General features: G+C 47.2%; 1 protein-coding gene across 1 annotated transcript in view; it reads left to right on the top strand.

Moving 5' to 3' along the window:
• The window catches only part of LOC119441578 (uncharacterized), a 107,651-nt gene that overhangs the window by 60,457 nt on the left and 19,444 nt on the right, over positions 1 to 27,750 (top strand). The window contains exons 25-31 of the mRNA XM_037706185.2: positions 1,046 to 1,204; positions 11,698 to 11,832; positions 12,407 to 12,491; positions 13,301 to 13,386; positions 20,825 to 20,887; positions 21,917 to 22,009; positions 22,802 to 22,861. Coding sequence (XP_037562113.1) covers positions 1,046 to 1,204; positions 11,698 to 11,832; positions 12,407 to 12,491; positions 13,301 to 13,386; positions 20,825 to 20,887; positions 21,917 to 22,009; positions 22,802 to 22,861 — 681 coding nt within the window. The remainder of the gene's footprint in view (positions 1 to 1,045; positions 1,205 to 11,697; positions 11,833 to 12,406; positions 12,492 to 13,300; positions 13,387 to 20,824; positions 20,888 to 21,916; positions 22,010 to 22,801; positions 22,862 to 27,750) is intronic.

Raw genomic sequence — 27,750 nt, 5'->3', positions numbered from 1 at the left:
CAATCTGTAATTAGGGTGTGTCGCCACTGCAATAAACGTAGTGCGTTTTAAGTACCCACTTATACAGTATACGTAATTAGTCTTGTGGCTTTCGACCGCAGTTTACTTCATTTTACTTTGCGAGAAATTGTCATTTGATGGTAGTTGTTAAAGTGTGGCCCTAATATCAGTGCCACGCATGCACATCTCCGTCCGTATGCCAATGAATAGCTTTAAAATTGCGAGGTAGTTCGTGGTGATCAAGACCCATCAATGCTCACCTGAATGGGTCCATTGTCCTTCTACCACCTTACAGGAGCTGCTTCAGCTCGGCGTCATGAAGGCTTAGCAAGGGGATGCTCCTTCGAATATTTCTTTCGCCCTTTTCGACAGCATGGTTGTGGGTATTAGTCGAGTAGCGGAATGCTGAGCGTGTTGGTTGTAAGCTATTGAGGCAGACGCAACCCTAGTGACAAGATCATCGTAAATAGCAGCATGTGCAGCCGCCACTAATTTGTACGTACTCTCTCTCTTTCAGAACTGAGTGTTTAATTTGAATATTTAAAATATTGATTCCATTTAGGCACATCTACACAAATGGATACAGATCGCGCAAATAAAGACGAACGGAAAAACAGTGGTACTTGGACCTCTTTAGTACATTACAAAGAATAACAATACCTTTATACAACAAAAAATATAACTAAAATTATTAGCAGTAAAAATACCAGCAGCTGACGTTCAACACAAACAAAACCAATATAATTAGGTAAAGAAAAAAAGAATATTTCATTATAGCAGAACAACATGGCTTGATGTATCTTACAAAGTTGGTATTTATTCTGAAATCCTGTTGCAGGCTAAAACAGAGTTACGGCGTTTCCTTATTTTCTTTTTCATACGCCCTAAGTCACTCTCTTAGCGCGTTTCCTATCAACATTTTGCTTTGGGCTGTAACAAGCCTACAGTTCAGTAAATTCATGCAGGAAATGCAAAGGTTTCGCGCTTTCATAATTATATTAAATCCTGCTGTTGATGCAACATATTCAACATTGTTATGCTTCAGGGACAAAGGAAAACAGGTCCAGGGTCCACCCTCCTCGACAAATCACTAATGTACAGTATCATGGGGCGGGACGTTAGCACCGAAGTGGACGCTGGCGTGCAGAGAGTAAGGCAGATGAACAAAAAAAGGCTACCGGAGCAGATACTCTTCACCACGAAGGTGAGTAATACTTTACTGTTGAAGTAGTGAATCCTATACACTCAGTTTATTTATTACAATAAAATTGTCGCGCATTTCGCTATTACGAATACTAAATTATGTTACTGAAGTACAGCTGCTATTTTACAATGCAGCCTACACTTTTAAATGAGTTTGTTCGCAATGACTACTAAAGAAATAACAAGCCCTCTCTCTTTCAGTCAGGAACTTGTGAGTTTTTTTAGAAGCCGTATGTATTATATTTTACAACGAACAGCAGTTACGAACTATGGCCCAATCGATCTCTTTTGTTCATCACGCGGTTTGACGAGGCATAGCACTGCGTATGTCTACGGCCTTCACGTTACAGCTGAATGGCTCTAACGCAATAGCGTTATGACGTCCTATAATTTGAGAACTATTCGCAGACAGTCATCGATCGAAAACTGCACGTCTGAGGCTTAAGAGAACATTTCGAGAAGAGGGACTTGGTCGTTGTCAGCGTGTCGACAATGTTCCCTTTTGTAAACGTCGGCTTCAAACCCACACACCACACACCGCAGAACTGTCTTTTCGGAAGGTTTGGTGCAGACTTCCGGCTCCAACAAAAATTACGAAATCACCTGACAAGGTGGCAGCTGACCTGCTTCATGCCAGTGTAGCCGTTTCTTAGCCGTTTGCCCCCTCCGCAGGAAATGAATGGTGTTGTAGCCTTTCGCTACGCTTTATCGCACCTCAGCAACACGGTTCGGCTGTCATTTTGGCGACCTTCTTGATTTTGTTTCTCAGTATCAAGGAATCAAGGCCAAGGCTACACTCACACAAAGGCAGCTTGGGATGTCGCTACAACCTAATGGGGACCCGCCGTGGTTGCTCAGTGGCTATGGTGTTGGGCTGCTGAGCACGAGGTCGCGGGATCGAATCCCGGCCACGGCGGCCGCATTTCGATGGGGGCGAAATGCGAAAACACCCATGTACTTAGATTTAGGTGCACGTTAAAGAACCCCAGGTGGTCCAAGTTTCCGGAGTCCCTCACTACGGCGTGCCTCATAATCAGAACTGGTTTTGGCACGTAAAAACCCATAATTATTAACAACCTAATGGTGGTGCGAATGGGTACCGCTACGGCAATAAAAAAGAAAGAAAGAATTCCCTGTGCGACGATGACGCCGCGGCCGTTTGAGAAAAATCGCAGTGTGTTGAGCCGACACGCACTTGCAGCTGCCTCTATTTGGCGGTGATTCTGGCAGCATACGCCAGTCTATACGTTTCTTTCGCTCGTGCATCGGTGCTGGCACGCCTCAAAAACGCTTTACAAATATGTCATGTATCCTTAACGCACCCTACATGCGTGAGCTTCTCGTGGCTTAACTTAATGTTTCAGTAAGGTGCGTTGCAAGCCTGCATGCCTCCATCAGGAGTGATAGATGTATCACCGGAAAAGAATTCAACCGAGCAATCTAGGTTGTTGAGGTAGTTTTACAGAAGCTAAAGGTAATTCTAAATTTCGCAAACTCTGTCAGTTTTCCGTCGCTTTATCTCGTGCACGGTTGAGGTACAACATACCTGTAAAGGCATGGACGTTCGTCGAGCCTGTAGTTTCTTTGAATCTATCTCCCGTTTGAAAGCGCCTAGCTTTCTTTGCTTCTTTCGCCAAACTTGTACTCGGAATTTTTTTTTCTGATCAGCGCGCTTGCTTGCACGCAACCGAGTTCTCGGGCGCACCAGCAGCAGAACACCCATAGCTCTTCGTGGGCTGCGTCGACAAGTGCAGCAGCACCCACATCGAGCTCCGCAATATCCATGTTTTCGTTGGTTATAGTTCCAGTAACCGACTAAAATTGTGTTTCATCGTCACCGTGAACTACGGAACCCAGGGACACCATCTTTCTGGGCCTAGGTATGTTTTCTGTGGCTCCAGGACCTTGAGAAGATACCAGCCACGCGGCGTCGGAGGTAGCCCAAATCAGCGCTTAGTCGAGGTGGTTGCGGCCACGCCGCGTCCGTGCGGCGTCTGTCACACGACACCTACGCATATGGCGTCTCAGCACCTCGCCTCTGTTGCGGCAGGCGACTCAAACGGCGCGTCGGCTCAACGGAAACTTCCCACAGAGGAAGACGACATGAATTTCTCTGTGACCTTGACTTCTCGGCAACATACTTCTCCAACGCTTCTCCCGGACGCTATGGATCTACGGCGGACTACGAGAGAACCTGACGAACGCTCCGCCAAGAACGACAACAAGCGAAGGAGCGCCTACAGTCGAAACGGAACGAACCTTCGCAGACGGAACAGTACAAATCACCCCCCAACCGCAGTCGCAGGTCGCGAAGGAACAAACTCCCACCACTGCGGCGGGACGACTTCAAGATCATTCTCCGTTCACACCGAGGACTTCCGTTGAAGACTCTGACCAGCCCAATGCTAGCAGAAGCAGTGATCGCCATCCTGCCACAACAAAGTAAGGGGTGAGCAATTTATACTGCGCATAAAACAACGCTCAAACACCGCAATAGTTTCAACACGTGAGCAAGAGACTGCTGATCTCCTGCGGAAGATCACAGCTCTCACACTCAATGGCAAGAAGCACGCGTTCAATGCCTACGCTGCCACTGGAGAAGGTGCCGTAGACTCCCCCCGCATACGCCCGGAGAGACAATCAAGGCAAATCTCCGAGTCCGGACACAAGGTATAGAAATAATCCATGCAAGAATGCTAGGGGACTCGAAAAGCGCAGCTATCACTTTCCTCGGAACGGTCCTACCGCGGTTCGTCTACTATTGCGGTGGGAGATCACATGCCATTCATTCCGCAACTCGGTGCAAGTTTGCGAGACTTGTCACAGTGTCGGCCATCGCACGAACGTTTGCCAGCAGCCGGACACGAAAGTGCGCGCAATCTGTGGGGTTCGCGAGACTGAAGACTGACACGACTGCTCACCACGATGTGCCGTCTGCGGGGAGCAGTACCTCACGGGCGACCGCAGCTGCCAGAAAAGCCTGAAGCGAACGCGACCACAAAGTAGACCGACGAGCGGAAAGCACGGATCTGCTCCACAACACCGTTCACGGTGGTTTGCAAATGAAGACGAAGAATTGGAGCTCCGCGATTTCCCAGATCTCTCTCAACGGCAAGAAAGGACCCACTCCGACCCTTGGTAAGCAAGAAAATCAATATCAAGGCCGAGATCGACGTCGAGTACCCGACGACTAAATTATCACAGATCTAGTTCAACATCCTGGGCGCGCAATATCAAGACTCCAGCACCCAAACAGAAGAGGGCTCCACAGGCTAAACGTCCGACAGCGGCCACAGACAAACAACAGGTTAGCGGGGCGCGAGTAGTGTCTCCCACTGCCGATGCAGTAACTCAGAGTCCAGCATATAAAAAAATTTAGAGGAGAAGAGAATGTTAAAAGCTAGTCTTGGAGAAATTCGATGAGAGCTAGCTGATCTCAAACAAAGGCATGACTACCATACAAATAAACGCACACCAGAAACCACGAACGCGATGCCACAGGCGACAGGAAAAGACGATAAGCTGGACAATATAGCGCAACGAATACAGCTTCTTTTTGCTGAGCTGTAGAAGCTCAAACGACAGGTAGAAGAATTCTCTTCCCACACCACGAAAGAGGGACCGAACAAACGCAGAAATGCCAGCCCAGGAACTCCGACACGCAGGCCCAAACCGATGGCGCTGACCGACAGCGAAAGCACTATCGATGACTAATCACCACACGAAAGTAGCCGAAAACCTCGAGATCTGGCCGTGGAATTGCAGTATTCTTAGAACGAAACGCGCAGCACTTTAGCGTTTCATAGAGACGACGCCTGTCCCCCCGGATATCATATGCCTACAAGAACCCGGTAAGGGCATATCGAACCTCATTGGATACAAGATACACACGCACCCTGACAATCCTGAGATAGCAATGCTGACATGGTCGGGCATAGCGGTGAGCGTGGACTACGTGCCTAACTGCAATATCCAACACCAAATCCTCACGGTCTGGCCATGTAAGCGCGGCAAACCGAAAACAGTTATTGCCAACGTCTACATCCCACCTAGGGACAGGAAGGCAAAATTCGACGTGCTAGTTATAGCCACTTTGCGCAAAGTGAAATGAAATGACCGGGCGATCATCCTAGGTGACTCTAACGCTCCGCATTCTGATTGGGGATACGATCGAGATACACCCAAGGGCCAAAGGCTAGTCGACCTCGCGGAGGAGCATGAGCTGGTCTTCCTCACAAAGCCTTGCGAACCAACCAGAGCGGGAAACAGTGTAGCAGAGGACACGTCACCGGACCTAACTTTCGGAAACAATGGCAGAGGCATCACCTGGACAAACCTAGGGGAAGACCTCGGCAGTGACCACTGTATAATCAGTGTTTCAATTAATACAACGCGGGTTCGGCATAGATTAGGAAAAGCCACCATAACCGATTGGGTAGCTTACAAAGATAAGCAGAGGCAACCCGCACCATGTGATAGTACTACAGAATGGACGCAATTTATCAAGGCCATACACAGAAGTACTACACGGGAAATTGCGACAACGGTCGAAACACCGGCAGTCGATGGACACTTACTACACCCGTGGGAAGTGCGGAGAAGACTGAGCAGACGGTGAAAGAGACCGAGACATAACAGAAAGCTCACGATCAGGATAGCCCAGCTTGCGCAGGAATCCAATGAGTACGCACAGCAGCTGCAAGACACCAATTTGCTTCAGCTTTGTGATACACTTAAAGGAACGCTTAGCACAAAGCGAACATGGGCTATTCTCCGCGGTATGGTAGATCCCGCAGGAACAAGGACCACCACAAGCCGAACACTGAAGTTAATCGAACATGAATACGATGGCACGACCGATTCCCTCATTGAGGACATTAAAAGCATATACATAGGAGCGCATGACACAAAAGCAATGCAATACAGCTATAGGGGACCTGACAATGCCAAGCTGGACGAGCCCATAACAACGGCAGAGCTCTATGCAGCCGCACACTCTTTCCGCAAAAACACCGCACCGGGTCTGGACCAGGTTACGAATGCGATGCTGCGCGACCTGAGCCGGGAGTCACTGAAGCAGCTCACAACCTACTTCAACGATAACGTATGGTCCGACGGAGGGGCAGCACCGGAAAACTGGAAAGAGGCTACAAACATGCTCATACCAAAACCGGATGAACCTAGACATGTACATAACATCAGGACATTATCGCTCAAGTGGTGCACAGGGAAGCTTTTTGAGAAGGTGATCCAAACCAGACTGAGCAACCACATCGAGTGGCATGGACTTTTTCCTGACTCTGCTTGGCTTCAGGCCACATGTGTCGGCACAGGACGCCTTCCTCATGCTCCGTGACGAAGTTTTGGACCCGCTGCAAAACAAAGAAGCCAGGATAGTTGTGGCGCTTGATGTCAAGAAAGCGTTTGACACAATAGGCTCATGAAACAATCCTCGAAGGCCTAGAAAACATAGGTTGCGGAAGGAGGCTGTTTCGGTAGGTCCTTACCTTCCTTCGCGAGAGGAAGGCAACGATTAGTTTGGGCAGCACTCGCTCTGACATCTTTGCAATGCCCAATCGAGGGACTCCACAGGGCTCAATCTTGCCACCGCTTCCTTTCAACGTTGGGATCACGCGACTGGCCCTAGAACTTGAACAAGCACGAGACTTAGGATGTACAATCTATGCCAATGACATAACGCTCTGGGCACACCAGGGTTCCTATGGAAAGAAACAAGACCTACTACAGGAGGCCATAGACAAAGAGGTAAATTTCACCAAACACGCGGGTATGACGTGCGCACCCAAAAAAATCTAAGTTCATGAAAGTACGCCGCAAGCGTCGTAAGAAAGTTGCCACCCCAAGGATTGACCTAAATCTGAATGGCTGCGCCATTCGCGAAGTCACCCACAGGAGAGCGCTGAGCTTACTTATCCAAGATGACGGCAACGTCTATGCCACAATTCCAAGTTTAAAACCAACCGTTAAGAACGTAGCACGCATGATCTGTCGAGTGGGATGCAGCCGCAACGGGCTCGCGGAGGACGAAACTATCAGACTGGTGCAAGCGCTTGTGATTAATCGCATCGCTTACGGCTCCCCTTTCCAAAACCTCAACAAAACTGAAATGATGCAAGTGGACATCTTTATCAGAACAGCATGCAAATCTGCTCTGGGTCTCCCGAACTACTGTCAGCATGGATCGCCTGGAGCGGTTGGGTATTTACAAGAAATATGAAGAACATTTCGCTGCAGTTCTGATATCACAAAGAGAAAGGCTGAGCTCCACGCCGCAGGGCCGCTCTATCCTCCGACGGCAGGGATACGAACCTCGACCCCTGTTCTGTGGCGACGACACAGACTTCTTGTCTCGAAATTTGAGGGACCACCTCTACGTCTCACCCATTCCACGAAACATGAATGCTAAATACCACGCAGGAACAGACAGGCCAGGACGAGGGCTCTGAGGACGCGAGTCGACAATGATCCGGCCGCCTACTACACGAAGCGAGTGCAACTACTCGCAGAGACTTCTACACAATCACCTCAACCAACCAAGTCATTACGATAACTGCCACAGTGAAGACTAGCTCGGTATGTACAGCAGAGGCTGCAGCCATAGCGCTGACCATACGGGACGCCGACTTTAAGGGTCAACCGGCTTACGTGCTTACAAACTCGCAGGCAGCGTGTCGACTCTTTATGCGGAGAATTCTCCCGCGCAGCGCTACAAGAATACTCGGCTGACGCCTCGACCGGGCTCACGGCATAATGTGGTGCTCAGCGCACAACGGACTGGATGGGAACGATAGTGCAGACCGCATAGCTCTAGGAAGTAACAACCGAGCGGCGGCCCGAACCCTAGAGGAACCTATGTCCGCAGTGCGTGACATATTGGAAAACCCGAGAAGGGAGAGACGGACATTCGGCCTCCGAACTCCTAACTAACCAGAATACAAGCGCGGGACTGGCGTCGCATACAAACGAACACATACCCACACCTAAATCTCCTATGCAAGATGCACCCGGTGCATTACACAGACAACCCTGGTGTGGTGCCCGTGGTTTGGTGCCCACACGCCCGTGGTGTGGTGCCCCAGACGCCCGTGGTGTGGTGCAAAACCCACGCTGGCTCAGATAACGTGGGACTGTATGGCTAGGCCGAGAGATATCACCCCTTCACGGCGGCCGCATTTCGATGGGGACGAAATACGACAACACCCCTGTACTTAGATTTAGGTGCACGTTAAAGAACGCCAGGTGGTCCAAATTTCCGGAGTCCCCCACTACGGCGTGCCTCATAATCAGATCGTGGTTTTGGCACGTAAAACCACTTAATTGAATTCAATTTAGTTTTAACTCACCCCTTCTAAGGCTGACAGACTTCGTACGGCAGTGGGAGGCACTGCTCGCTAGCGAGGACCGGGACAGCCAACTGGCCCTCCTGGACGACCAAGCTCAGCGAGCCGCTAGAGTGAGTGGAGCCCTGACTGAGGGCCCCACCCAGACCTGCCGTTAAACCTTTTACCTATTTAATAAAGGCTTTGCTCCTCCTCCTCCCATAGCTCTTTGAGGTGCACGTGTTCTCACGCGAGACCTTTATGGCGTCTGAAGGTTTGGAAAACTGTGGTCAATGGTAGCACTGCGTCGCGTTTCTCCGCTGCCCGGTATTGTGACTCGGGGTCGGGGACGAGAGACGGAGTCTTGAGGCAGGCGAAGAGGAGACGAAAGCTTTATACAGTATGTACAAATATGTACAGATATAGCAGGAATAGCAGGTAATAGCTGGTAATAGCTGCCATTAGCTGGGGATAGCTGGTCAAAGCAGTGAGAGCTGGTAAGAGCGCACCAGACCGACGGGGCGGCCGGTGGCGACTCTCTCGTTTCACAATGGGCCGGTTCTTCCTTAAATCCCCTTGGCGGCGGCTGCTCGTCGACAGGAGCCAGAGGGGACGGTTGCTGACGTCGCCCGCGCCGTATTGTGTCGTCGCGTCCCCTTGGCGACTCGTCGACAGGACCCAGACGGGCGGTTTCTGGCGATGATGGCCGGGGCTGCTTGCACGTCGGCAGGACACAGACGGGGCAGTTGCCGAGGTCCCCCCGCGCCGTATTGTTCTTTCCACGGGGGGGAAGACCTGGTGCCGCTTGAAATGACACGCGTCTATTGCTTCGCCGCGGCAAAGATGGGTGCTTTTTGAAGTCTCCCCGCGCGTTGAATTCTTGATTTGTCGCGCAGAGGTGGGAGCTCCCGTCGCCTCGATCATAGGCACGTAGCACGGCACAACACCGGGAAGACCGTTCCAGGCTGCGTTTACCGCCGAAATTTACCGCACGTCTCTTGTCGAGATGAACCTATACTCCATCTCACATCTCCCGCTCCCATGTGTAGGGTAGCAAACCGGTTGTGCTGAGCTGGTTAACCTTCCTGCCTTTCCTTCTCTACTCTTTCCTTCCTTTGTTGCAGCAGTGTGAAAGCTACACAAATTCTCAGCCGCTAGGCAGGCCGAATGCCCCTCGAGATGTGCTTATCTGTGCCGCTTCGTCTGCTCAGCGTCTGCGTGCCATCCTGCTACATGATCCAGGATTGGTGGATTGACGAAAAAAATATAGTTTTGACGCCGTAAGCACAAACTGCGTTCACATGCATGCGACAGCAGGGCTTCGCTTTACCTATACGCTTTCCCTGCAGTTACCTTGTAGCCTCCTTCGGAAGTAGTAAGGACGAATGAACTCATAAATGTTCACCTGCGGCACAGCGTCCTCTCGGCGTCTACACTTGGCGTTTACTCGCTACCGTCATCCCGTACCATGCTAGAGCGGGGTAGTAAATTAACGATGAAGTGAACTTTTATAGTGCTCCTCATCGTCAACGCATCGCGAATGCTAATGCTGTGGCGCCATCTGCAAACTAGATATCAAACCAGTTTTACGGCTCAGAAACGTGTCTGTAGCCCCATCAGCGTGAAAACAAACAGCTGATCTCAATAATTACGACAAAACATACCAAATGATTTCACCTCAGCTTGAGGTGAGACTTAACAAGCGGCAGATTTTGCCACTTGTTTCTAGCTGACAGGGCGCAGAGCCCAAGGAGGTTAAACCTCCTTGGGAGAGCCAGTAGTAAGCGCGAATTCGGAGCAAAGCGGGTGGTCGGCCCTGTATGGCCGCTGCCATGTTGCCACGGTTAGGGTGAGTATTACGGCCAGCGGCTATAACTGCCACAGTTTATCTTCGTACATGACGTGCATACGCAAAGCTCCTAACATGTCACGTATTGCTGTACTGTATCATGTAGCGAGCAAACATAAAACTCTCTAGTGTATCCAATAATCAGCCAGTTACTCCCGGAACTATATGCCGCTGCGCAAGGATATGGCCTGTCTACGCCTCGTAACTTTGGCAGTGCTGCAACGAGCTTGTGAGATGAAGTATGAATGTACTCTCATACTATTGGTAATACACAGTTCAGTGCCATTATTTGTAAACCTACTTGTGACTACTGTTTCGGTGTCACTGAGCGACCGCCTCTTCTTCCGTAACGTATTTTAGCTTAGAGATGTAATTCTCATTTTTTTTTCGGTTGTTTTCGATCCTTTCGTCTTGACCTCCTTGGGGACCACGGTCTTATTTGGGCTCCTGTACTCAGGGCCTATCGTTTAACTAGTTGAGACCCTATTATTCTATCAAATGATCTACGATCTGTACTCGATTTGTTCATGATGCGTTCACCTTCTTGGCAGCCTGTTTCGCATTCGCTCTTCTGTTACAGTTGAACCCCGGCACTAAGAAGCCAACTGTAAATAGTCAAACCTTCGTAAAATTGGCAATTTTGTGAAATCCAAAAATACGAGAAAGCTGAGGACAGTGTATTATCAGCGGAACATGCCGTTTTATTGGCTTTCCTTTAAAGGCTCCCCGCAGTCCTCATACCTCACGAGAAGGGCGATCAACGCGACTGGTTCCTGGCCGTTGGCGGCTTTTCTTCCCTTAATGCGAAATCTGGATTTGGGAAATTTGAAATACAGGATTTAAAATTGACTTTTAAATTATTGGGTTCAGCACCCAAGTTGCATTTAGAATATCACAATAAGTTTTAGGAAAAATTACGCTTAGCTAGGCATGGTGCATCTTCACGTTTTTCGGAAACCCCAGTGCTCAAGGCGTTGTGCTTTGTAGAAAAGCATTGCGGATAAGTATACATGCGGACCTTTAAGTTGACTGCGTGTCCGAGGATTGGAAACGTACTACCGTGCCAAATGAATGAATATATATCCTGCCAAATGAGTACTGCGCCTTATAGAAGAGCCCAGTATTAGGCTTGTAGCTATTATTGGCAGTTGCAGTGGTCGGTTTGTGGCTCTGGAACGCAGGTGAGCCAGAAGAGTGACGCAATTTGTGATCATGACTATGTCACATATTTAGCACTATTAGCAAAATTCAGATATTTGTTCTGGCTTCCTTCTTTGTAAACATTTCCCTAATTTCATATTGTAGCTCATGCTTTCCGGTGCTCAAGGTTTGGATAAAGTTGCAGCTAAAGCTGCGGAACTGCAGTTGTCAGCTGACGGAATGATCACTGCGGAGCAAATATACGAATACATCGGTTGCAACTTGCACCACATGCGAGAGGTATGTAAGTTTTTTAAATTAAATTGTCAATTATTTTTGTCTTTTCATATTTCGATGCACTTATGATGTGAAATGCCTGCTAATATTTATTTTGCACTTTCACTAGAAATCATAGGCCGGTAGGTTAACTTAGTCAGGTGGAATGTCTTCACTCTTCAGGCTTACAACATCTGCAAAAATAGACCTTTCGTTTTAATTAGCAAGCAATATTGATGAGACACGTTTGCATGTGACTATATGGAGCTATTCATTTCTCGATATAGTTAAAGTGAGAATGTCCGAATTTCGGCCAGAGGCCAGACACATGCTCCTAGTAACGAATATTTGTCTTCTCAACATAATAATATATTCACTATGCCCGCTTGAAAACATCACGCAGAAAAACACGCTATTCTCTGAATTGTCATGCCCATCTATATGAACTGTCATATAAAGTAATTATTGTAGCTATGAATTGAATGACAGTTAGGTCTTCAGTGGCGTCCCGTCACAAGTGAGCTGCAACATTGCTTGGCCAGTTCCGCTTCGTTGACCATTCTGTTCCTCTCAAAATACCTTGTGTTGTTTTTTCCAGCCCGCCACGCTCTTAGTAAAGGCATTTGCAGCATCATCGATGTACAACCTCATTATTATACAGGTACTAGCAACCGCCAGTGGAGGTTAGTAAAGCTCAGTGTTTTCACTTCACTGTCATGCGAGATGTTTGTTCTTTTTCCATGATATAACTATAAAAATTATTAGGTAATATTAGTACTCATATAAATGACCCTTAAAATCTTCTCACTGCAAATAAAATTAATTTCAAAGGTACGAATCTGCAAACTGTGTTTCAGTTTTCTAACTTTTTATTGTTCGGGCATTTTCTGTAACTCTTTCATCACAACTAAATCAAAATTCTGCTTCCTAGAACTAAGTAACGAAGGCAGTGCTTACGCACTGAGAAAAAAAAGATTTTAAAAGTTTACACGCAGAATTGGCGGGCATTATTTTTCAACAAATTTTATCGACATGCACGGCGCACGTTTGCACTGCAATAGCACTTCACCCATTTACCTCTATATACTTCCAATATCAAAGCCTCAATGTTTCTTCAGTTCCGTGGTGTCGAGAAAAAATGTAACTGCCACCCAGGCTTGACCGCTAGAAAGCAGCCGAAACATCCTTCAGCCTGCATAGCTCGAGCTTACCTAGTTCCTAACATCCACGAAGTCAGCGAACGCGTGCGGCAGCCGAGCGAACCGGAGCAAGCGGCGTCTTGCAGTGAATGTCACTCGCAAGAGGACGACACTCCTACTACTCAATGCTAATCGAGCATACTTTTCATTGTTTTCGTACTACGACCAATGCAGTCGTCAAATATTGCTGGGGTGTAAGTGTACTAGATAGCCTGGAGCTGCACATTTCTTAGCCACATTTCCTTAATATCAACTTACCTGCAAATAAAACAAACTGTGCGCCTTTTTTGCAGAACTGAACAATGAAGTCTTCAGCGAGCTGTCAAAGATTCTTCTAGGAGGAGATGTCGAAAGTGCTGGTGTTCCTCGAATGATTCAGGTAAACAACACCATTGCACAGAACCGCATGTCCTTGAAATTTCTACTGTTACTGCCGACGACATTGAGGTTGCTTCGGAGAGATACCATGATGAATGGTACTGAATATACAATGGTTTAATTACAAATGCGCGTTCACGTCGCTAGTTTCTGCAAATGTATCTGAATGGTTAAAACTAGCAATGTGCGTCTACGCAGCGAGTGTGTTTGATTTGAGAGCATGAAACATGGCAGAAAAGATTTGGTTTCACAGACCAGCCTTAGGCGGGGACGTTTCTTAATGAGATAAGCCGATGGGTTGATTCTGGCTGATGTCTTGCGCCATAATCTAGCACGTAGTGTTTCATAAAGGAGGAGGAGTGGAGGAAGAACTTTAATGAAGCACCAGTCAATGGACGTCAGGAGAGAAATCGATCTCCCCCGTCGCCATTAGCCGTCGGCGAGAAAACCTTGAGACCCAACCGCAGCAAGGGCTTGACCGATGATGTCCTGCTGGACGTCGTGGTCGGGGCTGCGGAGCAAAGCCTCCTAGGATTCTAGAGTGTGCGAGTTATCATACTTAGACTCCAAAAACGCTGTGAGAAATTACAAATCGGGGAGGGTGACGGAGACTGCCATCCGTATATTAAGCAGGGAAGGAGGACGCAGACAAATGGTATTGGTAGTTTGGGCACCCAGGTTACCAGGGACTTAGGGGGAGCTGAGGAGGCTCATTGGTCGCCCGAGGTCTCACTTACCGGTCGACCCCCTGAACGTCCCAAGTCACCGAAACTATAAACAGAAGAGAGGATATGCGTGCATACCAGGAAATCACAGTACACTACAGACTAAATCGACAAATTTACCCGGGAGCGGACAGAATGCTCAGTAAGCAAGAGGAGGTTATGTCGAGCCAATTACAAAGGGGGTTTCCCGAACCCCGTACTCTACAGTAAATTGCACCCAGGAGTATTCACGTCAAAGTGCAAATGCTGTGATGAGGCAGCAAATATGGATCGCACTGTGTGGACATGCCTGTGGAAGTGTTTCATAAAGAAATTACCAGATATATCTCAGGCGGCATACTCCATTTCATACATAGCTCGCAGCGTTGCGGTAGCTGAGAAGACTTGTTTCAATGGCTGTGTTCACACCAAGAAATAGTTCGTTTTTTAACAGCGGATGTGTTAAAACACTGAACAGAAATGTGAAAATGATGTAACTTTTAGGCGCGGCTGTGCACACCTTCAGGATCGGCCCACGCGAGAGGCCGTGTTTCTACCAGAAAGCTCGCCTTCGAGCATAGCATTCGCCGCCAGTGTTTGCCAGTAAACATTACGGTTACCTAAGCTGCAGTTGTCGGGAAGCGTTAGAAGTAGTGAGGGATGCTATCGCGTTCCACTCTTAAAGGCGAAGCTTAAGCGTCTCTTATTTCATTAGTCAGCACAAGCATGGTACCTATACTCTGTTCCATACACACGCACGAGCACCGCTTGGCTTGCGCTCGTGCCATTGGATGCCGTGCCGAGCACAAGCCCGCGCTCGTGCCAATGCTCCTGCGTTCGTCGTCGTCGTCTGCGTTCACAGCTGGCTGCGCGTTGCCGCTTATAATTCCATCGTAGAGTTTCACTTCTGTCGCTGTAATCGGGAGGCCGCGTTTACGGGGATATGAGCCATTGCTTAAGGGGATATGAACCATTCATGAGCAACTGACGACAAGTCCTAACGCGTTTGAGCAGCACAGCCGCGAACGCGCTCGGTAAAGCGCTGGCCGTCGACGTACCGATTCTAGCTTGAGGGCTTCCAAAGCCCAGGCGATTTGTTAGCGAAGAGCCATGGACCCCGAGTGGAGGGAGCACAATGTTAAGGCAAATCGTCAATGAAGAGCCGCCGATCCCGAGTTCAGGGAGCGCGATGTTGAGGCCAAACGTCCGCGTCGTCTCGCTCTCCAGGAATCCGACAGCGGTGGCGCACACCTAGGCAACGTCAGCGCCAACTTGCCCGGTGCGAAGGCCAAGTTTCAACGTGAGTTTCTCAACCGAAACGCTCATGATAGGCATGTTCGGTTGGGTGCTGCCCACCGACGATACACTCATTCTCATCGAGGAGGAAATATTCACTACAGCCGTCCCACCATAGTAACAGCTTCGCTGGCTTCCATCTTCACAGTGGTTGAAGGGCTCTGCATTTTTTAACAGGGAAGCTGTTTAAGCTGCAGGTAGTGCAGATAGGGTCCTAACGCAATAGCACATACCTCTGAACTAGAGAAGCTGTTTAAGCTCGAGGATGATACGTCGAGTGCACGCCGCAAAACCTCCGCCTAGCAATGAAGTCACATGTTTCGCCTAGCAACGCTTCGCCCCGACTGCGCCGACCGCGCCAAGCCTCGCCACAGCTGCGTGAGCTGTGACGTCATCGTGCGCACCGCATCGCTTCGGCTTAGCTTTGCTGAGCCATGACGTGATGGGTGGTTGCCACAGCTGCGCAGATGCGGAGCTAAGCCGTGACGTCACTGCGCCGACCCACGCGATATATACCTCCGAGTCTCCGCCGCGGCGACACAAAAGCCCGCCGTCTCCGCGCCGAGCACATCGCCGCGAAGATGAGGTGGCGGAAGAAGAGCGTCACTCCCGAAGAAGAGGACCCGGCATGTCGAGCGCGATTGAGACGACTTCGGTTCGATCCCGAGTATCGCGTCGCCGAAGCAGCGGCGAAACGTCGACGATTTGTAGAAGATCCGGAGTTAGGAGCCCGCGAAACCGAGCAAAAGGGTTTGAGCGTCCAGAAGCTTCCAGATACTTTAATTACCGAGTGTTCGTGGCTCCTTGGGCTGTCAATGATTCCGCGGCGATCTTGCGCAAAACGTGGTCGATTATCGAAGCATCACCTCACAAAAACTTGGCCGAACCGAGATAAGGCTAGGTGGGGTCCCCAACTTCGCGGTTTGCCCAGTCTTCGCACCACTAGTGTGAAGCTGCCCGTATTTTTATTTCGGGTTTTTTATTTGAAACCCGTCGCGAGGAGCCTTATGGGCATGCTCAAGCAAGCGAACGCTATTGGCGCGCCGCGAAGTATGAACAGAACGCCCAGCGAAGCATAGACTGGACGCGCGTAGTGATAACTTCACCGACCTTCTTGCGTACCTTCCACGGCGTTGACTGCTGTGTATGGAACTGAGTATAATTGTAGTGTAATATGTGCAAGTTCCTGATTTAAATATATGGGCGCCTGCATCTGACTATTCGATGTTCGATTCGTATTTGTTTCATATTCGAAAAAGATTATTATCGCCGCAGCTTATTAAATCGAAGCTGTTAAGCGCTATGTTCCCCAGGGCCGTGTCCGTGTGTAGAAAAAAAAGCCATCACCATTGGCTTTGGCTCCATGTGCGTGGCAGCTTCCCGCCAGTTATGCCTTAGCACAGGTGTCAAAACGGATAATGGATGGCCCATTGTTATACCCCTCGCCACCGCCGATGCCTCTTTCAAAAGTGCCGCGATACTCGGCGGCGGTACGTCGCACCAATTGTTGTGCCCCTTTGTCTCGTGACGTAGAGATCGCGCTAGCGTGGTTGTCAGCAGTTGCCCTTCGGACTCGCTACGGGGTGGACGCTCCTTTAACCAAATCTTCTAGGATCCTGACGTCAGGATTCTGATGAGTCTGTGCAGGTCTGCCGCGGGTATGAACGCTGTGGCTCACGCTTGTCTATGAACTGGCTTGGCGCAGCAAACGCACTACTTGGCCATCGTGCCGGGCAAAAACAAGACGCCGGTGCCCGTGCTCTTTGACGAACATGCCGAATATGCTCAATGTAGTCAGTCAATAATGACAATATATAAATTCACTATAGCAAGATTCAGCACAGCAGCCGCACCGTAGTCACAGCTTCGCTGGCTTCCATCTCCACAGTAGTAGAAAGGCTCTGATTTTTTTTGCCCACTATTTCAGCTATTCATTAGCACTCAACATTAAGCAGCACATTTTCAGGCGAATATTGCCTTTATTTGGTGATATTTTATGAAAAGTTATGAAAGATATCTCAAAAGTAATTATATCCCTGGTTCTCTGTTCAGGCGCCCGGAACACTAAGTAGATATGCTGACAAAATATGGAGACGAGCTAGAGCAAGAATGGTGGCTTTTCCTAGTAGCTTACATGATCAGTTGCTTAACACATGCGGCAACTTACACGTGTCTAGTGTGGTCCAACAGGGAGTTTGATGACACTCTGCAGTCCCTTTGGCAACGCTTGTGTGAGACATTGAACTGCTGCACACCAGCAGTGTCCAGCACTCACCAATTCTAACTGTGTTAATTTATAACGTTAATAAAGCGTCGCATATAATCCAATAAACTGTTGAAGACCAGTTAAGCTCACGCCACCATAATAAGCACACTAGCATTCTTATTGACCTGCTGTGTTTATGAACTTCTTCTTTCTGGGATTTGACGGGCCAAAACCCGTTCTGATTATGACGCACGCCGTAGTGGAGGGCTCCGGATGAATTTCGACCACCTGGGGTTCTTCGACGTGCAATACTACGCAAGCACACGGCCGTTTTTGCATTTCGCCTCCATCGAAATGCGGCCGCCGCAGTCAGGATTCGATCCCGTGATCTCGTGCTCAGCAGGGCAGCGCCTTAGCTGACTAAGCCACCGCGGCGGGTGTGTATATGCACTGATCTGAGCGGTAGGGGCAGTTAACGTCAAGCTAACGTTATTTAACATTTCAGTGGAAGCTGTCCAACACCTACGGTTTCCCGTCGGTCTCACCTCGTGCACGACCGTGGTACGACGTCTGCAACGCCATTGGCGGAGCGCGTATGACGCCCGCGTTGTGAGACGGCTGGTAGCTGCGAGGGCGCTGTTCCTTCAACCCAGCAGGAGTTGCCTGGAGTACTGCGTGGAGCCGACACCTGGCACCCGCGTATTTAGTTAGAATACCGTCCGAGCAGTCCAAGGGCAACGCTAAACCGCTATAAATGGTTCGCTCTTCGGGCAGAACTGCCACTTGTCGGTTGTCGAAGTACTTGCGTAGCTTCGCTATTGTTGTACGCTAAGTATGAAACGGAGTATACTGCATGCGGCAGCTGTAATTAGTGCGCCTCAGCTAGTCTTAGTTACACGTATTTGCCTAAACATTGCCTTTCTTCTTTTAAAGGATTGGTTACTTGCGATGCTGTGGCAGAATTATTTGTTATGCTTTAGGTTTGTAATTTTCTAAGCGCTCATAGATTTCTAAACGCAGCAAGGCACTTAATTTTATGTCTGCTCACATGTGTAACGCTGCAAATTTTTGCACTTTTGTTGTGATATTTTGTCGGACATCATCAATTCGCAAAGTCCCAAGCCGAGTCAGGCAAAAAGGCGGAAGTTTAGGCTAGTGCATGTATTGCCCATTGTTTTCATGCAGCCTAAACTGGCACAGTTGGAGCTCTCTGCCTGTCCAATAAATTATCTCTCCTGCCCCATAATTATTATACCCAGAGCTTTCTCCAGCAGTTTTTGTTGCAAATTCAATGTCTCTATATAACCGCTCGCATACTGCACTGGAACCAAAGCTACGCAGCCCTTAGGAACAATTTGCGCCAGAACCACGTTACACTGCAACAATTTGTTTACAGAAGCGCGTGCGCTCGCGTCTTTTGTCATTAGAACACAGACACGGAAACTCAAGGCAACAATTTTATTTGCATGCGTCTCGTTTCCGAAAAACGGGTTGGTTAATAAAGGAAAAGTACGCCAGTTTCTCTCATTCACCCTTCATTGCCGCTAGCGTTATGTAGTAGACGCTGTGCTACATGGTACCGCCTTCGGAAGCGGCCCAGGTTGTAACGGAACAGGTTGCAAGATTTCTTCAGTGTACAAACACTCAGTCGTCATTTCATCTCCACTGCCATCATAGTGGTGCAGTCGCCGTGGTCCCACGCAAGCTGACACTGATGCGCCTTACACACAAACGCTAACTCTCCATACGGAAGCACGTTGGTCCATCTGGTAACGCATAGATTCCCACGGTTCTTGGGATTCGAATAATTGTTATGTCTGTTTAAACACTTTATCCTGCTGTAAAGCTTTGGTAGGTTTAATGGACTTGTTCCTTACAGTAAAAGCATTCCCTCTAAGCTTATGACAAATTTTCCTTCTAGTTTGCAACTTTTCTCTCTAGCACAGGTTTTTTTCGTGCGGTGATTGTGTGCTCCCTCTATTCATCCTCTGATTGTACCGGTTCGCCAAGTGCATACCCATAAAGAGCAGGCAGTAAGACAAGCAGACGGTGCCGTTCTTGAGCAGCCAAAACAATAGCGTGACGTCTTTCATTTTAATCATTTTTTTCATGGCACTGCTTACTGGATCTCTTACAGTATGCGGGGCTTGCTAGGCGCCAAAACTAGAAGGATGTGCATTTGTGTTATGCGCTTTCCTGTGCGAGCACGTCCATTTAGTGAAAGAGAAAATACAGACTCTATGAATGACCTTAATATAACCTCTTTTGTGTTGATGAGAAATGACGATTAACACATTGTTTTGGCCTAACTTCTGTGACGCTTCAAGTACGCACAGCGCCAGCGGACGACTACAAAACAAGGAATGATGCAGGACAGTGCGCTGATGACGCTTTTTCTATTCCAGCTGTGAATACTTCAATATAAACACGATGTGCGTAATTTAAACGTACTGCCCAAAATACTGCCAATGAAAACCATTTACTTCGGGGTTGCCATTGCCTTGTAGTCAAAAAGACAAAAAACTGAGTTTTTGTGACAGCTGCTTGATTTCGATAACGCTGTCGTAGATAGAACAGGGCGTATGGGACAGGTACGGGTCGAAGATGTAGACATAGAGCATTTGGCGTAATGGCATAATGGGCAGAATGACACGAGGGCTTTCTTGTCGTCTTCCTAATATTTTCCTTCATCCATGTCCCATTCATGCTTCTTTTTGTTTTGCTATGAGCGCTAGCTCACCCAATTTAACAACCTGCGATAATGGTTTATGGGTATATTTCTCTTTCACCGCTTTATTAAGAGCGTGAGTATACAGCTAAAACAGCGTGGTGGATTTCCTGGCCGATGCATGGTGCCTGCTTTAGGGTCTACAAGCTTCAAATCTTTATAACCACGGCTCCGAAGATTTAATACTTTTCTTGAAACTACATCATGGTTGAAGTAAAAAAGCGTAAGCTTTCTATTTTGCTCGCCTCTTACAGGGAAATTGTACTGCTAATTCTGCTAATGTTGCTTGTAGATGGAATACACAGGGGTTTTATTGGAATATGCCATGCACCAGTAACAGACACATCACACTGAGCTGCACAGCTGTTGTGATGTTAAATCTTCCCAACCAGCACTTTATTGACTCGCCAGACTTTCTCCTTTTCTATACTTTTACTGTCAGACCCGTATACTGCAGGAGGCAAACTCGATTTTATGAAATCTTAAGCCCTCTTTGCCCCTGCAGGAACTAGGCTCCTTATTGAGAGACTCCCCGGACAAGGAACGCTTCCTCAATATGAGCACTGAGGTGAGTACACTTAAGAAAGAAGCGATGATGTTTGCGTTTGGCGAGGGACATAGGAATGAATGAAGCAAACTGGTTTTACCCTGGTCAAAGCTTATCGGCATCTTTTCTGCAAGTGCCACGATTCCCATATTCCTATCTGCTTTTTCACTACACTTCAGTTGAAGGAAACCGTGTGCCCAATGCTCAGGCTAACGGCATTGTGAATTTTGCCAGCAAATTAGTGGAACAGGGAGATGAGACTTTAGCGTAGATTGCCTGTATTTTTGCCAAATTGGTCATCACTAGTGTTAATGCTAATTGGTGATGGTAAAACAAAAAGTAAAAACTAATTATAATGTGAGCGTCCACCGAAATTACCATTAGGTCCCGAGTAAAGCCTGCCACTACTGCAATCTTTTGAGGCAGCGTTGACTGAACAAAAGCAGAAGCGACACCGGCCTATTGAAACGTATTTCGCACATACACGGTTTGAGAAGGGTGCTAATTGCCGTAACATTTCCGCACCGGCGCCATATGTGGAACGTCGGCACTTGTCTCAGTTTTACAAAATATTTTATATTACACTTGCCCAAAGCTGGCTTTGCAGAGTCGACTTCACAATAGCTGCACAACTGTACGTTTTATGTAAGTAAGAACTAATCAAGATAGTGAGCACTGAGCATGCAGGACACATTTCAAGTGGCGTGCCTGACTTTCGCCCAGGTAGTGTGGTGCGACATCTCATGATTTTCGTACGCTCTCGTGTTACAGGCGTTGACCTTTGAAAGCCAGAAAACGAAAGATTTACGTGTGTTCGAAAATGATAGATACATGTATTTAAGTTTGAGGAGCTTCTATTTAAGTACTAATTGTTGCGATGTTGTGTTCGCTTCCAGTGCATATCTTCAGTCATCTCTTTTCAATTGGCTAATGCCAATTTGCCACCTATCTAAGATGTCAGGAAAGATTGCACCGAAAGGGAATTCTGAATCAGACTGTAAGAAATGTAACCCGCAGTTGACGTGTATCATGCCTTTTATCACAAAATAGGAAGCATCGGAGTGGTTGTCGAGTGCAGAGAACACCTGCGGTGAGAAGTTTCGAGAATTCATCAAGAAGCACGGCCATCGAGCAGTAAAGGAGGTAACGCAGATGTTTTAATTTAAATCTGGTTATCATAATGTTTTAAGTGTGCTCTCTGCGATTTCCTTACATTTAACTTTATGCAAGATACCGATGCGCGCTGGTGATGTTATGAGCGGCTGTTAAAACATCACCTTCATTTTTGTCTTGACAGATATTCTAGCTTGTCCGTTACATGCTCTGTTTCACTGTTACACAAAGCACAAGGCAGAACGTTGGGCAGGAGAACTTAAGCATAACGCGTTTACAATCCCGTGATTGCCAAATTGTATGATGACGATCCCGCAAATATGGCTGACATTTGACAGTCATGTTACTACGGCCTATGAAAATTTTCCGTTCTCGTTTTATTGGAAAAAGTAACAACGTTATAAATGACTGAAACATAGAAACGTACAACATTAAAACTATTATAAGCATTCACATTTCTTTGATGGACTTACCGAAGTACCACACAACGGGAGCAATGACGGGAACAAAGATTTTATGTACCGAAGTAAAGTAGGCTACATCAATGATCAACTACAGATGCACTATTACAGGTGCAGCATGTGCGCTGTCCTGTGTATAATTCCATTTCGAGTGCTCGGGATAATAGTCGACGGTGCGCAGCTTTTCATTAGCAGACGTAAGGTGATCTGAATGTAGAAGAATCAAGCGTAAGGTGCGAAAACTCCTGCAAGTTAACCGGTTGCGCAAGTAAACCTACGTGAAAAGTGGAATAGCGGTAATGGTATTACTTGTATCAGTTACCTACATTTCCGAGTTTCACGAGCTCGTACTCTATTTCAGTTTGATGTGTACACAAAACCATGGTCGCTGGATCCGTCATCACTGGTCAAGTCTCTAAAGGTATGATATTAGAAAATGCTTTCAGAAATTGCAAAAACATCATAACCCGGCGCATTCCGTAGCTTCTCGCAGGGAACCACAGAGCAAGCCCTTTCGCTTTTAGGTTTAAAACATTTTACTACGCTTACGGAGTTTATACCACGTGGCGCGTGTAACTTGTGCCAAAATTTAGAAATATGCCAATGTTACGTAGCTGGACAGATCCAATGGGATGTTTTTTTTACTGTCACTTGTAACGAGTAAGGCTATTTTTTGTGTTTCGCCTCATTACATAATCAATTATTATTATGGGATTTCGGAAATATTACATTCAGAGCAAAAGTACCAATGAGAACATCCTAAAAGATTCCCGATCCAGCTTTTCGCTGACCTTTACGCCGCGCGGCGCTATTTTGGGTTTCGTGGGCTTTCTTTCAGGCTTGGCAAACGAAAAAAACTTTTATATAGCACGTGTTCAGCCACGGTAAGTTGGATCGGAAACTTTTCAGTATTGTTTCCAATTTTCTCATTGGCACTTTTGCTCTGAATGTATATTTGAGAAGTTGATTTTAATAAAAATAACCAATTACCTAAGTAGGCGAAATACAACCAATTATCCGACTTGCTCCAAGCGGCGGCCGAAAACATGTTTTGCTACGTGGCAATTTCATGTATTTAAATTTTGGGACTACCTACCTGGGACCCCCATTATAAAGAATGAACAGCCTTGGTAGTATTTGGCACCTCATTGCGCGAACACTAATACCTAATTGTCCATTCATGCTTAGAGCGTTAATGTGAGCAATTAAAAGTATTGGTCGCGTTTTTGGTCCGCGTGCACCGGGACTAAGAAGTAAGCATGCACCATGTTAGGCTGTCTCACTTTCATTAAATTAAATTACCGAAATGTTTCAACAGCGTTGACCAGTTAATGACCCTGCTGTTGCTACGTGTGTATTTATTTCAATAACTTTTAACGTATTATAATGCAGGGGTGCCTGGAAAACCAATGTAATTAGTGGCTGTCTGTACTCGTCGCCAGTAAATTAGTACCTGTAACTGGCTGTCCTCGTCAGGTAAACGAAATTTACTAGATCATACTGGGAATTACTTGATCGAATTTACGGATACAGCGAGACGTTTCACAGGCCGCCAAAAGACGAAATTAGTTGTTGTAGTCATGGTGCAGGTAAAAAAACTGTATTATCCTATGAAATTGAAAATTAAAATAAGAATGTGAATGATTGGCGTCAAAATTGTCCACAATCTTACTTTGGCATGACAAAGTTCGTGTCCTGCAATTTATTTCGTTTGAAGAGCGTGTGGTGGGATGTCATATAACAGGCTAAAGAAGAGTTACGTACTACGTTTACATTTACCGGTTGCTAGCTCTCGCGATCGTTTGGTAAAAAAACAATGGGTCGGCTGTATCAGGGACGCAGCTGCAGTGGGGCGTGCGAAACATCTTGTGCGTGCTGCAGACGTTGTAGGGGCTCAATGGCACAAAAGTGACGTAACCAAATACACACTAACATTTATTCACGCATTAGAAAGCCCACATGCTAGACCTTTGATGCAGCTAGTGGGCGACTTGCGGTCTGATTTTATAATCGTGCTGGCTCCCTATTCGTAGTGGGCCTGTTTCTTTTGCAGAGGGCATTCGGACACTAGCGTAAGGAAATGACCCCCTACTGGTGGCTACCAAGTCTGCACTGCGTCGCCCCCGTCCGTCACAGTCGCTCATTAATGCAGCTACCCTTAATATCCTGTGATTGTGCTTCTTACGGAGACGGACACAATCAGCCGTGGTCACAGGGGTTGGATATCTCTTTGTTGTGAAAAGGCTCGTGGTATGTCCCGAGCCTTTCCACGCTACTTCCAGATTGCACGTGTCGAATGCAGTGTGGAATCATAGCGGAACAAGCGTGAAACTTTTGCAACCGCTTGCACACTTGTCTGCTTTATCGCTCATGATGAACACCAGTATGTATTTGATAACTTCTACCTAATGTGAAGTAGTCAGCTGTCTCTAACGCTACCATTCCTTCTCAAGTGAACAAATGTACTGTTGAACTACTCCTCTCTAAACGCCGTCTTCTATCTGGGGTTTTACGTGCCAAAACCAGTTTAGATTATGAAGCACGCCGTAGTCGAGGGCTCCGGATTAATTTTCACCATCTGGGGTTCTTGAACGTGCGCTACAACGCAAGCACACAGGCGTTTTTGCATTTCGCCTCCATTCAAATGAGGCCGCTGCGGCCTGATTCGATCCCGCGATCTCGTGCTCAGCAGCGCAACGCCTTAGCTGACTAATCCACCGCGGCGGGTTCTGAACGCCGTGGGTGAGGCTAAAGTTATCTCGGATTGCGTCATGCGCGGCGTGAAAACTGCACTATCTGCGCACGTGGTACATCCACGATCGAGTAATGCCCACTGGGCCGCATCAGTTTATCAATTTTGTACTCTGTGTTGCCACAATAGATCATTACAGAAAGTTTACATATGGTTACTCATCTGTCGCCTCGAATTATTTCGCGTTGTGTTTATTGCGGCCAGTGCAAGTCCATCCAATCGCCTCCCTGAAAGTGCTTCTTCCTAGAGGGAAGTTACTAATCCAGCTTATTCAGCTTACAACGTTCACGCAGCTTGTTCAACGTGCTTAAATACTTCCTAGTTAGAAATATCAAAACCAGCAAGCGATGAAACGTAAAATGATTACAAGACACCATAACAACAAATAATTGCTCCCATACAGCAACTGGTAGCCGTTATCTCCAATAAGTCGGGGAGCCTGCAGCTGGTTAATTGTGCCAGTGCCTGTGTCGTGCTGGTAGACAGAGCCCAGCAGACGAAACGTAGGCTTCCACTGAACCTTGTGCGTATGCGCTACTCTTGCTGATCGCGTCATTGGAAGGCCATGTCCGGTTGGCCGGTCGAAGCTCGAGCGCTACTGTTAAAGAATCGAGAGACTGTGCCAGTTATAACACTGGCCAAGTCAAATTTGTGGGGTAAGCAACCGCCTACTCTCCGCACAAATAATGCTAAACAGAGAATGACTGAGACAATACCACAGGTTTTTCTTTTGAAAGTTAAATCAAGTCAATACTTTTACCACACATTTACCATACAACAGTCATCGGCCAGGCTGTAAGGGCCTTCGCTATGACCGTAGCATGCCTGAAACTGTGGCTCGAAGCGATCTCAACAAATCAATAGCAAGAAGAGACAATTCAAGAAGGCACGACGCCATGAATCTTTTATGGATCCTACGCTTATGTGGGAATCAGCATTAGGCAAGATTTATTTTTATGCTTACGATAAGTACACAAATAATGCAACCCTAATTGCGGGAAACGCACAAAATGACGAAAATTTCTCCCGTGTATCGACAGTCATCTTGAATGATCTTGGTTACTCTGATCTCAGCTCACTTTAACCCAACTTTCAAAATATTCTTCTTCATTAGAGGCGGACGTGACATAAAGCGTGTTGTTCACTATTTTGTTGCATAATTATTCAAGATTGTTTCAAAAAATCGCAAGTCTTCTAGTTAGAGGAATCAGTGGAGTGAAATGTGACAGCCACGAACGACCAGTGCTCTTAAAGTACAGCGCTCTGCCACTGAGAATGCAACAGGACAGTGACTCAAGAACACGGGCGTTGGCAACCAAATTCACGCCACATGTGCACCGCCTAAAGCAAAGGACAAGGCTGTTGGTGATAATGAAAGCAGAACCAAAAACTTGAAACTGTTGCCGCCCTGTTACATTTATAGTGGCAGCGTGCCGTAGCTTAAACCAATGATTGGTTCAGCACGAATGAGAGAACAGCGATCACGTCTCTGAAATAGACAACCACACTAGTGATTTTTCATATTGGCCAGGCTTTCTGTATAAGACAAGAAAAAAAAAAGAACAAGAATGTCTAACAGGTAAAGACTCGTACTGCTTAATCGGACGTTTCTGACAACTCTCAACAACGTTCTCACTAAAAATCTTGCTTCCGATTTAGAAATTACGAAGCTGACGAAAACTATTGCAGCTAATAAGTAAGAAAAAGTATTGCAGAAAAGTGTGATTTGCTTCATAGAGCGGCAAATAACATATCCTGTCACGCTAGAGTGCATCCAAATATTCTAATGTTGACTTAACTTCGTGGCGTCAAATTCCACAGTGGACATATGGAAGTAAAGAAGGAACAAGAATTTTTTATATTCAGTGCATCACTACTCTTTTCAACGTGCTGTTCTTGCGATGGTTGCTTTAACTTTCAGAACGTACCGAACTACCGAGTTCAACAAGCTTCTGATGACACACGCGGCATAATCGCCACTGCCAGCAGCGCTGTTATGGGTAGTGTGACAGAATAATCGGTAATGCAGATGTGGGCAAGTACATTGGCTAACCAATAGGAAACATATAATGACGGGCTGTTGGAAGACGTGTTCCGCAATGTGGATACGCTTCTAAGGCTTTCCTTTGAGAGGCCATTGGCAGTTTTACCTTCCACTCCCTGATTTAGGTAACGTACAAAGATATCCTGAGATGCTAATATATATAAGAAAAAAATGCCTGAAACCACATGTCCGTTTTACGAAGCAGGACGTCCGATAAATATTGCCACAGGAAACGGTATAAACGAAAATATATTTACAAACTATTGACAGAGAGCTGCCGCACTGTCAAGATGGGGGAAAGACATGCTTTAGAATCGTTGTTTTCTTCACTCCAGAGGCCAGCATCGTCTTTGTCACATCACTCGCAGCCTCGTCACATTAACCTCCTGCCTGAAAAGGGCCGACACGGCGCTTTCTTTTCCTCCCTCTTTCTGGGGTTTTACGTGCCTAAATGAGTTCTGATTACGAGGCACGCCGTGGTGGAGAGATCCGTATTTTTTCACCACCTGGTTTT

The sequence above is a fragment of the Dermacentor silvarum genome, chromosome 2 (genome assembly GCF_013339745.2).
Source record: "Dermacentor silvarum isolate Dsil-2018 chromosome 2, BIME_Dsil_1.4, whole genome shotgun sequence".
NCBI lineage: Eukaryota > Metazoa > Arthropoda > Arachnida > Ixodida > Ixodidae > Dermacentor > Dermacentor silvarum.
The sequence above is the reverse complement of the archived record's forward strand: the minus strand, read 5'-3'. Positions and strand labels throughout refer to the sequence as shown.